A 14,451-nucleotide genomic window follows, 5' to 3' on the forward strand; every position below is an offset into this window, starting at 1 on the left:
CCTCATCTCACACTCACCGTACACCACCAATTGTGACCCTCCGCCCAGAGGGCGAAAAACTCGCCAAGGGAGAAGAGCTGCCGGGCGGGACCAGGCTTTTCCTTCCAGCAGGACCGCGAACGCCAAGGGGTCTCCGGGCTGTAGCCACAGCTTGAGCTCGGGGAGAAGGAAACATATTGTCGTGTCTGCGTTCCCGCCACACACGCTGGAAAAACTATCTCGCGGGTAACAGAAAGATGACACAAGCGGCAGCTTCCAGTGACGTGAGAGGAAGGAAGGAGAGGAGGCGGGTCCAATCCACAGTTTTCTTCACTACACCGGAACTAGCCCTTCTGAATGACAGGCTTGGAGTAGCGGAGCGCAGCTTACGCTACAGCTTGTATTACGTCTCCTCACAACATATTCCCTGGTACTATGAAGGGCGCTCCATCTAGTGCTAAGTGTACAAGGAAGGCTTTAGAGGGATGCGTCCGAGCCAGCCCCTTCAGTCATGACCCAGAGAACCCGTGACTGCCGGGGGCGGGGTTACATGGCTGAGTGGCTAGTTGTGGAAAGGATCACCAGTACGAGGTATGAGGGGAAACAAAATGGAGCAAAAGATGTGAAGATGATAACATTAAAAGGCTGAGGTATACGAGGTGGCCGAGGCTGCGCGAGCAGCAGACACAAGGCTCTTTACTAGTGGCAAGTTTGCTGTTGGTGAAGTTTGGGTGGCATACGTGTGCGGTCATATTGGCACAGCTTGCACATTTGTTGGGTAAACATGGTTCCATCCCCCCAAAATGGTGTGAGAGAAGTTTGGGAGCATCAAGCAGTGACTGTGACCATCACATGGAGCACAACATAGTTCCAGCGTCTTCTCGGGGGTTTTCTGGTAGATTGCCCTGAAGCTCTTTATCTGGGGCCTGGCCGGGTAACCTCGGGCACATGGGCACAGCTAAAGGGCACATTGTGGGGTCGACCAGGCTCTGTTGTGTTTGATAAAGGCCGGGGGAGCCCACAGCTTCATTTCTGTCCTGCTGTCACTGGGGTTGCCTGGAGGGGGTGGGGTGCAGGGTTATTTATTGTATATTGGAGCGTGTATGGGATCTCATGTATTTCAGACTTGGAGAAATCGCTTGTCTATGAATTTTACCTTTTGTTTATTAGAAACAAAAAGGAAGAATTTTAAGCTTCTTAGTTTTTTTTTCTCTCTTTCCCTGTTTTCTGCTGGTTCCTAGGGTTGCTCTTTGTTTATTCTAGGAAATGTTGCTAGAACTGTTTTCTATTGTAAACCGATGCAGGAAGCCTAACATGACTGATATATTTCCCCATTCAGCACATCTGGAAGCTGGATCCAGCAGCAAAACATTAGTGGGATCCTGGGTGGGGGAAGGGAGGTATTGTAATCCCAATCACATCATAAAGCAGTGTTTTCTCAAGTCCCCCCCAAAAGGTCATGTTTTCAGGATTTCCTTAGTCTTTCACTGGTGATATAACTGTGGTGATGCCGGATTCACTGATCAGAATTCTAAAGAAATCCAGAAAACCTGATCTGTTGGGGGTCCTTGAGGATCACGCTTGAGAAACACTGTCCTAAAGGACCTGATCCATATCCATTGCCTCCCATTTCTGCAGCAATTAGATCAATTGCAAGGTGAATGGAAAGCTGGGTAATATTTGTTGAGCACAATAAAACCCTGTGCGATTTAAGGTAATCTGTCAATAAAATCCAGTCATACTAGGGGGGGGGGGGGGGGATTAGTTATCCCATGAAATTTGGGTACACTTATAGAAAACTTATCTAATATTATACCTAGTATGTTTCCTGTGGTTATCATGGTTCGTCAGAGTAGTTAGTTATGTAGACAATCATATAGATCAGTGGTCTTCAACCTGCGGACCTCCAGATGTTGCAAAACTACAACTCCCAGCATGCCCGGACAGCCGTTGGCTGTCCGGGCATACTGGGAGTTGTAGTTTTGCAACATCTGGAGGTCCGCAGGTTGAAGACCACTGATATAGATAATGAGTTAGGCTAGGTTCAGACTACGGAATTTCCGCCTGCAATGTTGTTTTGAAATTGCAGGCGGAAATTCTGCTTTCTAAAATGTATAGTGTAGTGAATGATTTTCTGTTCACAAATTCACCCTTAGGAATTTGTGAAGCGGAATTTGTGAACGGACAATCCGCTTGGAAATTTCCGCCTTAAGAAAGGCGGTGCTCTTTATTCAGGCGGAAATCCGCGCGGAATACATTGCAGTTTATTGGAGACTGCAGTGTCCGCTCGGTCCTCGGTCTGTAGTCTGAACCTAGCCTTACTGTGACGTTAATGGCAACCAAACGTTCACAGAATTTGGAAAATAAAGCTGTAATTAATTCTATAGACAACAAATGAAATTTTTTTTTTTTTGTATGTGTATGTTCCTTAATATATTTCTAAGTACCAAACATATTTTGATGTATGTGCACAAGCTATAGCACTACTCAATGCAAGATTATGGGAGGGGGCGTGACAGCTGGCGTAAGATGTCTAAGCGCCGGAGTACCCCTTTAAATATTAATTGGTTTTTGGTTGACCATCGTAAGGTGAAAATATTGTATCTTGAGATCACATCTCTATGGAAAACTGGCTGAAATCGGTGCTGAAGCGCTCAAAATATCAGCCCATAAAAAGAAAATGAAGATTAAGGGTCTATTCACACGTACAGGATCCTGCGCAAATTTCATGTGCAGGATTTTCTGCTGCAGATTTCAATGTAAACTAAAAGCATGAACACAGCTCCAAATCCTGCCCATCAAATCTGCTCAGGATACTGTATGTTTTTTTCACAAAATAAGTATGTTTAAAATTGCCCTATTTTGACCACCTATAAATATCAAAATTTTCCGAATACTGGGCTGTATTAAAGGAGTATATTCCAGGCCAAAACTTTTTTTTATATATCAACTGGCTCCAGAAAGTTAAACAGATTTGTAAATTACTTCTATTAAAAAATCTTAATCCTTCCAATAGTTATTAGCTTCTGAAGTTGAGTTGTTGTTTTCTGCTTTCTGATGACTCACGTCCCGGGAGCTGTGCAGTTCCTATGGGGATATTTTCCCATCATGCACAGCTACCGGGACGTGACATCATCATTGAGCAGTTAGACAGAAAACTTCAGAAGCTAATAACTATTGGAAGCATTAAGATTTTTTAATAGAAGTCATTTACAAATCTATTTAAGTTTCCAGAGACAGTTGATATATATAAAAAAAAAAAAAAGGTTTTGCCTGGAATACCCCTTTAACCCCTTAAGGACTCAGGGTTTTTCCGTTTTTGCACTTTCATTTTTTCCTCCTTACCTTTTAAAAATCATAACCCTTTCAATTTTCCACCAAAAAATCCCTATTATGGCTTATTTTTTGCATCACCAATTCTACTTTGCAGTGACATTAGTCATTTTACCCAAAAATTCACGAAGAAACGGAAAAAAAAATCATTATGCGACAAAATCGAAGAAAAAACGCCATTCTGTAACTTTTGGGGGCTTCCGTTTCTATGCAGTGCATATTTCGGTAAAAACGACACCTTATCATTATTCTGTAGGTCCATACGGTTAAAATGATACCCTACTTATATAGGTTTGATTTTGTCGTACTTCTGGAAAAAATCATAACTACATGCAGGAAACTGTATACGTTTAAAAATGTCCTATTCTGACCCCTATAACTTTTTTATTTTTCCACGTACGGGGCGGTATGAGGACTCATTTTTTGTGCCGTGATCTGAAGTTTTTATCGGTACGATTTTTCTTTTGATCTGACTTTTTGATCACTTTTTATTCATTTTTTTTATAGTATAAAAAGTGACCAAAATACGCTTTTTTGGATTTTGGAATTTTTTTGCGCATACGCCACTGACTGTGCGGTTTAATTAACAATATATTTTTATAGTTCGGACATTTACGCATGCGGCGATACCACATGTTTATTTTTATTTACACTGTTTTATTTTTTTATGGGAAAAGGGGGGTTATTCAAACTTTTATTAGGGAAGGGGTTAAATGACCTTTATTAACACTTTTTTTTAAACTTTTTTTTTTTGCAGTGTTATAGGTCCCATAGGGACCTATAACACTGCACACACTGATCTCCTATGCTGATCACTGGCATGTAGTAACACGCCTGTGATCAGCATTATCGGCGCTTGACTGCTCCTGCCTGGATCTCAGGCACGGAGCAGTCATTCGTCGATCGGACACCGAGGAGGCAGGTAAGGGCCCTCCCGGTGTCCTGCAAGCTGTTTGGGACGCCGCGACTTCACCGCGGCGGTCCCGAACAGCCCGACTGACTAGCCAGGATACTTTCACTTTCTCTTTAGAAGCGGCGGTCAGCTTTGACCGCCGCTTCTAAAGGGTTAATACCGCACATCGCCACGATCGGCGATGTGGGGTATTAGCCGCGGGTCCCGGCCGTTGATGAGCGCCGGGACCGACGCGATGTGATGCTTCGCGGGAGCCGGCGCATGACGTAAATATACGTCCTGCGTCGTTAAAGGTTTAACCCCTTAACGACCAAGGACGTGTATACACGTCCTTGTGCCATACCGGATGGCCCTCACCTGATTCCTGTAGATGAGTGTCGGTGTTAATAGCCAAAGATCGCCCCTACAAATGTTTTTTTCTGGTATTGCCATAGATTTTGTAGTAAAATTATTGATGTCATTATAAAGTAACATTGGTGGCGTAAAAAAACAAGCCCTCATGTGTCTGTAGGTGAAAAATTTTAAGCGTTATGATTTTTAAAAGGTGAGGAGGAAAAAAATTAAAGTGAAAAAATCAAAGAACCTTTGGTCCTTAAGGGGTTAAGGCTCATTTTTTTTTGCGTGATCTGTAGTTTCATTTTGGTACCACTTTTGCGTATATGTGACTTTTTGATCGCATTTTTTTTATTTTTTATATTATGTGACAAAAACTCAGCAATTTTAGACTTTTACGTGTAGGCCGTTCACCATCATACGGGTTCATTTACATGATATTTTGATAGTTTGAACATTTATGTATGTGGCGATACAAATATGTTTGTTTTATGCTTTTGTGAGTAAAATGGGGAAAAGGGAGGATTTAAACTTTTATTGGTGGAGGGGCTTTTTCACTTTATTTTTTTTTTTTTTCATATTTATTTTACTCTTTTTATGTACCCAAAAGGGTGAGTGGCGGAGGCTGGTGAGGGGACCTTCCTCCGCTATCTTGGCTGGTCTGATCCTGGCGGGCGTGCCACAGACTATCAGATCAGCCATTAAAAGTGATGCTTTGCCCCTGATGCCGTGATCTGTATTGATCATGGCATCTGAGGGGTTAATGGCGAACCCTGCCTGGCTGCTGATAGCAGCTGTGACCTATCGTGCATGATCAGAGTACCGGTGCCCACATGATGTACATGACATAAATGTACATCCTGGTCTGTGTAAGTCCCAGTGCATCAGGATGTACATGTACGTCCTATGTCCTTAAGGGGTTAAGGACCCTACTACCACAGTTTGGTCACTTCATATACTAGAAAAAAAAAATGCGAGCGATATTGTAACAATAAAATAAAGAGATCATAGCAAAAAAATAAGCCCTCATACATCCCGGAAAAATAAAAGTTATAGGGGTCATAACAGGACAATTTTAAGCATAATTATTTTACTACAAAAAGCTATAATTATAAGTAGTAAAATAAAACTATATAAATTGGGTATCATTTTTATCATATGGACCTACTGAATGAAGATAACTGAAAAGTGCACGGCAAAGAAACGGAAAGCTCCAAAAGTCGCAAAAAAATATTTTTTTAAATAATTTTGCCCCGCAAATATTTTATATTATTTTTTTTCAATGTAAATTTGGTGGTAAAATAAATATCATTGCAAAGTACAATTGGTGACAAAAAAAAAAACTAGGGAGGAGAAGAATAACGAAAGTGCAAAAATGAAAAATCATTGTCCTCAAGGGGTTAATAATTCCATGTTGTTGTATGTACATTAGTGTTTAAAATACATAACTTAACATAAAAGCAAATAAACTTAAATTAAATAAAAAAAGACTAGTACAGAGGTGGGGGTGGACTCTGCCCACGAGGGTTATAATCTAAAAGGAGGGGAGACGGTGTCTGTACAGTAGAATCTCCAATTAGCGGACACTCACAGGGAAATACAGTTCCATTATTGAGAGATGCGGGAAAAAAGGCTCAATTTTATTTTTATTTTTTATAAATGACCGAATACTGTACTGTACTCACTACATAGTGTAATTACCTATAAAACATGATAATAAGCAATATTACAGTAGAATCTCCCAGTGGTGTTTGAATCACCCCCCATTTCCTATTTTTTAAATAAAATAATGTTATAAAAATAATATGGTATCGCGTGTGAATGTCCAAACTATTAAAATATAAGGTTAGCTAAACCGCACGGTCGATGGCGTACACGCAAGTATACCAAAGTCCAAAATTGTGCATTTTTAGTCACTTCACATACCATAAAAAAATTTATAGAAAGTCCCATCAAAACAAAAATGGTAACCGATAAAAACTACACACCACGGCGCAAAAAATGAGCCCTCAAATAGCCCCGTATACAGAATAATAAAGTTCTAAGGTTCAGAAGAAGACAATTTTAAACATACAAATTTTGTCGCATGTAGTTATTTTTTTTAAGTAGTAAAATAAAACCCACATAAATTGGGTATCCTTGTAACTATATGGACCTACAGAATAAAGATAAGGTGTCATCTTTAACGAAAAGTGCACTGCATAGAAACGGAAGCCCTAAAAAGTTACAAAATGGCGTTTGTTTGTTTTTATTTCACCCCACAAAAATATATGTAATTTTTTTGTTTTGCTCCAGATTGTTATTAAATAAGTGATTTCATTACAAAGTACAATTGATGATGCAAAAAACAAGTCCTTATATGGGTCTGTAGTAGGGATCGACAGAAGCCACTGCAGATCAATGATTTAAAGCGGGCACTTTAAATCAATGAACTACAGCAGCTTTTTCGGGGCCAGAGACCGCCGCTGCCGCCACCCGCTTCTCTCCCCCTGCCGGTCCTTAGTTTAACCACTGCCGCTGCCCCATTGCCTCCCCCCATCCCCGGTTTTATAATTACTTGTTCCCGGGGTCCGCGCTACCACCGCCGCTGCCCCCCCTGCCCAATGACCGCAGCCGCCCGCTTCTCTCCCCCCTGCCCATCCTGAGTTTAACCACTGCCGCTGCCCCATCACCGGTTTTATAATTACCTGTTCCCGGGGTCCGCGATTCTTCTGGCTCCCGTCCTGAGCTGTCACTGTGCGCACTGACGGTGACGTCGCATTGAGGATGTCACTCGTCATTGTGCAGCGTAACGCACGACAGCGCAGGACACCGCAGGAGCCACAAGTAGCACGGACCCCAGGAACAGGTAATTATAAAACCGGGGATGGGGGAGGCAATGGGGCAGCGGCGGTGTGGGGGGGCTGTGCGGGGGGCGGGGGCATTATCGGCAAGGTAATTGCCGATACCGATAATGCCCAAAATCTTGATTATCGGCCGATAATATCGGCCAAACCGATAATTGGTCGGTCCCTAGTCTGTAGGTGCAAAATTGAACGCGTTATGATTTTTAGAAGGGGAGGAGGAAAAAACTAAAGTGCAATAACGAAAATTGTCCTTCAAGTGGAAAATGGACTTTGAGGGATTAACCCCTTAAGGATCCAGCCAATTTTCACTGTAGGACACGGACATTTTTTGCACATCTGACCACTGTCACTTTAAGCGTTAATAACTCTGGAATGCTTTTACCTTTCATTCTGATTCCAAGATAGTTTTTTCGTGACATATTCTACTTTATGTTAGTGGTAAAATTTTGTTGATACTTGCATCATTACTTGGTGAAAAATTCCAAAATTTGATGAAAAAATTGAAAATGTCGCATTTTTTTTTTATTTGAAGCTCTCTGCTTATAAGGAAAATGAATATTCCAAATAAATTATATATTGATTCACATATACAATATGTCTACTTTATATTTTCATCATAAAGTTGACATGTTTTTACTTTTGGAAGACATCAGAGGGCTTCAAAGTATAGCAGCAATTTTCCGATTTTTCACAAAATTTTCAAAATCGACATTTTTCAGGGACCAGTTCTGTTTTGAAGTGAATTTGAAGGGCTTTCATATTAGAAATACCCCATAAATTACCCCATTATAAAAACTGCACCCCTCAAAGTATTAAAAATGACATTCAAAAGGTTTGTTAACCCCTTTAGGTGTTTCACAGGAATAGCAGCACATTGAAGGAGAAAATTCAAAATCTTCATTTTTTACACTCGCATGTTCTTGTAGACCCAGTTTTTGAATTTTTACAAGGGGTAAAAGGAGAGAAATCTTCCTAAAATTTGTAACCCAATTTCTCTCGAGTAAGGAAATACCTCATATGTGTATGTCAAGTGTTCGGCGGGTGCAGTAGAGGGCTCAAAAGGGAAGGAGCAACAATGGGATTTTGGAGAGTGAATTTTTCTGAAATGGTTTTTGGGGGGCATGTCACATTTAGGAAGCCCCTATGGTGCCAGAACAGCAAAAAAAAAACACATGGCATACTATTTTGCAAACTACACCCCTCAAGGCACGTAACAAGGGGTCAAGTGAGCCTTAACACCCCACAGGTGTTTGACGACTTTTCGTGAAAGTTGGATGTGTAAATGATTTTACATTTTTTCCCACTAAAATGCTAGTTTTCCCTCAAATACATTTTTTTACAAGGGGTAATAGGACAAAATGCCCCCCAAAATTTGAAACCCCATGTCTTCTGAGTATGGAAATACCCCGTGTGTGGAAGTCAAGTGCTCTGCTGGCGCACTACAATGCTCAGAAGAGAATGAGCGCCATTGAGCTTTTGGGAAAAAAATTGTTTGGAATGGAAGTCAGAGGCCATGTGCGTTTACAAAGCCCTCCGTGGTGCCAGAACAGTGGACCCCCCCACATGGGGCAACACCAGCATGTTAGTGTACATTTTTTAATTTTTTTACATTAACAAGCTGGTGTAGCCCCCTAAAATTTGTAGTGCAATTTCTCCCGAGTACGGAGATACCCCATATGTGGCCCTAAACTGTTTCCTTGAAATACGACCGGGCTCGGAAGTGAGAGAGAGCCATGCGCACTTGAGGACTAAATTAGGGATTGCATAGGGGTGGACATAGGGGTATTCTACGCCAGTGATTCCCAAACAGGGTGCCTCCAGCTGTTGCTAAACTCCCAGCATGCCTGGACAGTCAGTGGCTGTCCAGAAATGCTGGGAGTTGTTATTTTGCAACAGCTGGAGGCTCCGTTTTGGAAACACTACCGTACAATACGTTTTTAATTTTTATTGGGGGGGACAGTGTAAGGGGGTGTATATGTAGTGTTTTACTCTTCATTATATGTTAGTGTAGTGTAGTGTAGTGTTTTTAGGGTACATTCGCACTGGTGTGTTACAGTGAGTTGCCCGCTAGGAGTTTGTGCTGCGGTGAAAAATTTGGCGCAGCCCAAACCTGAAGAAAGAAACTTACTGTAAACCTGCCCGTGTGAATGTACCCTGTACGTTCACATGGGGGGCAAACCTCCAGCTGTTTCAAAACTACAACTTCCAGCATGTACTAACAGACCGTGCATGCTGGGAGTTGTAGTTTTGCAACAGCTGGAGTCACACTGGTTGGAAAACCTTCAGTTAGGTTCTGTTATCTAACTCAGTATTTTCCAACCAGTGTGCCTTCATGTGTTGCAAAACTACAACTCCCAGCATGTACTGATCACCAAAGGGCATGCTGGGAGATGTAGTTATGCAACAGCTGGAGGTACGCAACTACAACTCCCAGCATGCCGAGACAGCTGTTTGGGCATTCTGGGATTTGCAGTTTTGCAACATCTGGAGGGTTACAGTTTTAGAGACCACTGCAAAGTGATCTCCAAACTGTGGTCCTCCAGCTGTTGCAAAACTACAAATCCCAGGATGCCCGGACAGCAAACAGCTGTTTGGGCATGCTAGTAATTGTAGTTTTGCAAGACCTGGAGGGATACAGTTTAGAGACCATTAGATAGTGGTCTCAAACTGTAGCCCACCAGCTGTTGCAAAACTACATATTCCAGCATGCCCAAACAGCTGTCTGGGCATGCTGGGAGTTGTAGTTCTGCAACATCTGGAGGGCTACAGTTAGAGACCACTATCTAGTGGTCTCAGTCTGTACCCTCCAGATGTCGCTAGGCAACTCACCGGCTTTCGTAGGATCCAGCCGCACAACGTCACCGCCCGCCGATCTCCGTTGCCCGCAGCCTCCGGACGGGTAAGTGATCTTCGGCGACGGCCCCGTCCTGCCCCGCCTATCCTGCCCCCGATCTGCTATTGGTGGTCGCGTCTAGACCACCAATAGCAGGGATAGCAGGGGTGGCACCCCTGCCACCTCACTCCTATCCCTTCAGGGGGATCGTGGGTGTCATGGACACCCGCGATCCCCCTTCTATTCCGTGTCACCATAGACCCGGAATGACCCGGAATCGCGCAAATCACAAGTGTGAATTCACTTGCGATTTGCCGCGATCGCCGACATGGGGGGGTCTGATGACCCCCCTGGGCCATTGCACGGGATGCCTGCTGAATGATTTCAGCAGGCATCCCGGTCCGATCCCCACCCGGTGCGCGGCGGGGGCCGGAATTGTCCATGACGTACGCGTACGTCATGGGTCCTTAAGTACCAGGGTGTCATGACGTACGCGTACGTCAAGGGTCCTTAAGGGGTTAAATGACGGTGCTCTGCTTCTGTGCTGGGGAGCCTTGGCCCCTTACTGGAGTATTGGCTGTACGCCCCAGACAGCAGCCCTGTGTTCAAGGTAGGGCCGGTACATAAGTATGGTTGTCCCCTATTGGGAGCATTTTTTCCACTATTGGGAATGTCCCCTATTCGGAGGGTGCAATTACATTGTCTTATGGGTCTCTGCCAGAGAATAAAAAACTGTCTGCTATTGGGAGGTATCCCCTATTTGAAGGTGCACGCTAAGTGAGATTTTACTGTATTTGAGGAAAGCAGCTTTTGAGGTGTCAGCCTGTTTTAACATTCTATTAAAAGAAAGAATGGCTTTTCATAAGGGAAGTCAAATAGAAAACAGTAAAATTGTAGTGTAAGAGGTAACTTTGGGTAATTTTATTGCATTGTAATATACCTAATTTGGGGGATTTTTAACACCTCCTAGTAGTGATAGTCTTATATGTATAATTGGTTTTCCTTTGTTTCAATGTAGGTGATTAATACAAAGAAGAAAATGTCGACAGAATGCCTAATGAACCCAGATTTCCTGATAGAATTCATTGAAATGTACCGGTCACTTCCATGCTTATGGAAAGTGAAGTCTTCTGATTATTCCAACAGACAAAAAAAGGCAGAAGCATATGAAAAATTACTCAGTCTTTGTAAATCTGTTTGTCCCTCCGCCACTGTCGAACTTGTTAAACATAAGATTGCAAATTTGCGAACAGTATTCAAAAAGGAATTAAAGAAAGTAGAGTCATCAATACAGTCTGGCGCCTCAGGTGATGAAGTGTATATACCTCGGCTCTGGTACTTTGATCTTCTGAAATTTACTATAGATCAAGATGCTCAGCCACAGCCACAACCTGTATACCACTTTCCTGAGGCATATGATGTGCGACAAGAGGAAGAAAACACAGATGACAGCCTAGAAAGTGCTGGGGAATGTACAAACTTCTCCCAGGTAAATATCAATTTAAATGTTTTGTCTTTTATTAAGCAGACCTGTCAGCAGACAAAAAGGTGTAGATAGGACTGGTCACCATTATTCCATGCACAGCAAGAGCCCAGAAATAGCCAGTCCATCTTTCTTTTTTCACCCTCTGTGTCTGCCTCCATACACCTACCCTGACTTTAATTGAAAGTGGGTACAGATAGTGAATAAGCCTGGGCTTTTGTCATCCTGGGGAATGCCCCTTGGACACTTATGCCTCATTTACACATTAACAAAAAAAAGCTTTTATCTTGGAACTGGAAAGGAAAAAGGTATGCCCTATCTAGCAATGTGCTTTTTTACACGCCAGCATTTACATGAAGCAACTATAAAAAACTTTAACCTTTTCATTTGAAGGGGTACTCTGCTGCCCCAGCATTCAGAACGTTTTGTTCCGAACACTGGGTGCGGGCAGCAATGGGTCGTGACATCACAAGCATGGCCCTTGTGGTGTCATACCACGCCCCCTCAATGCAAGTGTATGCAAAGCCATGACATCACACCGCCCGCACCCGTGACTTTCCCGCCGCCCGCACCCTGCATTCTAAACCAACACTGGGTGCTGCACAGGGATCGCGGGGGTCCCAGCTGCGGGTTCCCCACGATCAGACATCTTATCCCCTATCCTTTGGATAGGGATAAGATGTCTAGGGGCGTAGTACCCCTTTAACCCCTCCCTTAAGGATGAAGCCCATTTTGAACTTAAGGACCAGGCCAATTTTCGTTTTTCGCACTTTCATTTTTTCCTCCTCCCCTTCTAAAAATCATAAAGCTTTCAATTTTGCACCTACAGACACATATGAGGGCTTGTTTTTTGTGTCACCAATTGTACTTTTTAATGACATCAATCATTTAATAACAAAATTCACGGCAAAAAAAAAAATATATATATAATGCCATTTTGTAACTTTTGGGGGCTTCCGTTTCTGCACAGTGCAATTTTCAGTAAAATCATGCAGCAAAATTTGTAAGTTTAAAGGGGTTATCCAGGAAAAACTTATTTTTTATATTTCAACTGGCTCCAGAAAGTTAAACAGATTTGTAAATTACTTCTATAAAAAAAATCTTAATCCTTTCAGTACTTATGAGCTGCTGAAGTTGAGTTGTTATTTTCTGTCTAAGTGCTCTCTGATGACACGCCGCCCAGTTTAGAAGCAAATCCCCATAGCAAACCTCTTCTAAACTGGACGGTTCCCGAGACACGTGTCATCAGAGAGCACTTAGACAGAAAAGAACAATCTTAACTTCAGAAGCTCATAAGTACTGAAAGGATTAAGATTTTTTTAATAGAAGTCATTTACAAATCTGTTTAACTTTCTGGAGCCAGTTGATTTATATAAAGCTTTTTCCTGGATAACCCCTTTAAAATTGACATCTTCTGACCCCTATAATTTTTTTCTTTTACCACATACGGGGCTATATGAGGTCTAATTTTTTACACCGTGATGTAGTTATTATCGGTTCCATTTTTATTTTGAAGGGTCTTTTTTTTTATCGCTTTTTATTACCGTATATACTCGAGTATAAGCCGACCCGAGTATAAGCCGAGACCCCTAATTTCAACCCAAAATCCCAGGAAAAGTTATTGACTCGAGTATAAGCCTAGGGTGGGAAATACCTCATCCCCCCCTGTCATCATCCAGACCCGTCATTAACATCCTCATCATCATTCCCTTGTCATCATCCCACACATCCCCCCTTCATCATCCTCTTATCATCCCACACATCCCCCCTTCATCATCCCCTTATCATCCCACACATCCCCCCTTCATCATCCCCTTATCATCCCACACATCCCCCCTTCATCATCCCCTTGTCATCATCCCACACATCCCCCCTTCATCATCCCCTTATCATCCCGCACATCCCCCCTTCATCATCCCCTTATCATCCCACACATCCCCCCTTCATCATCCCCTTGTCATCATCCCACACATCCCCCCTTCATCATCCCCTTATCATCCCACACCCCCCCCTTCATCATCCCCACCTCCCTTCATCATCCCCACACCCCCCCTTCATCATCCTCTTCTCATCATTCGCCCTCAGTGGTCTTCAACCTGCGGACCTCCAGAGGTTTCAAAACTACAACTCCCAGCAAGCCCGGGCAGCCATCGGCTGTCCGGGCTTGCTGGGAGTTGTAGTTTTGAAACCTCCGGAGGTCCGCAGGTTGAAGACCACTGCGGCCTTCAACATCATCCAGCCCCCTCTCACCCCCTTTAGTTCTGAGTACTCACCTCCGCTCGGCGCTGGTCCGGTCCTGCAGGACTGTCCGGAGAGGAGGTGGTCCGGTGGGATAGTGGTTCCGGGCTGCTATCTTCACCGGGGGCGCCTCTTCTCCGCGCTTCCGGCCCGGAATAGAGGCGTTGCCTTGACAATGACGCAGAATTACGTTGGCAATGAACGCACCTCTGCGTCGTTGTCACGGCAACGTGACTATTCTGAGGCCGGGCCCGAAGCGCTTAGAAGAGGCCTCCCCGGTGAAGATAGCAGCCCGGAACACTATCCCACCGGACCACCTCCTCACCGGACAGTCCTGCAGCACCGGACCAGCGCCGAGCGGAGGTGAGTATTCAGAACTAAAGGGGGTGAGAGGGGGCTGGATGATGTTGAAGGCCGCAGTGGTCTTCAACCTGCGGACCTCCGGAGGTTTCAAAACTACAACTCCCAGCAAGCCCGGACAGCCGATGGCTGC

General features: G+C 43.6%; 2 protein-coding genes across 4 annotated transcripts in view; one reads left to right on the plus strand and one right to left on the minus strand.

Moving 5' to 3' along the window:
• The window catches only part of NUP133 (nucleoporin 133), a 397,333-nt gene extending 396,764 nt beyond the window's left edge, over positions 1 to 569 (minus strand). For all 3 annotated transcript variants that reach the window (XR_008891412.1, XM_056566853.1, XM_056566852.1), the window contains exon 1: positions 18 to 569. Coding sequence is in view for 2 of the 3 variants with exons in the window: in XM_056566853.1 (XP_056422828.1) it covers positions 18 to 175 (158 nt within the window). In the remaining variant the exon portion in view is untranslated. The remainder of the gene's footprint in view (positions 1 to 17) is intronic.
• A 14-nt stretch (positions 570 to 583) lies between these two features.
• LOC130362418 (uncharacterized) overlaps positions 584 to 14,451 on the plus strand; it is a 74,478-nt gene continuing 60,610 nt past the window's right edge. Inside the window, exons 1-2 of the mRNA XM_056566854.1 lie at positions 584 to 684; positions 11,256 to 11,726. Of these exons, the coding sequence (XP_056422829.1) occupies positions 11,277 to 11,726 (450 nt within the window). The 5' untranslated portion in view covers positions 584 to 684; positions 11,256 to 11,276. The remainder of the gene's footprint in view (positions 685 to 11,255; positions 11,727 to 14,451) is intronic.

The sequence above is a fragment of the Hyla sarda genome, chromosome 3, assembly GCF_029499605.1.
Source record: "Hyla sarda isolate aHylSar1 chromosome 3, aHylSar1.hap1, whole genome shotgun sequence".
Lineage (NCBI taxonomy): Eukaryota > Metazoa > Chordata > Amphibia > Anura > Hylidae > Hyla > Hyla sarda.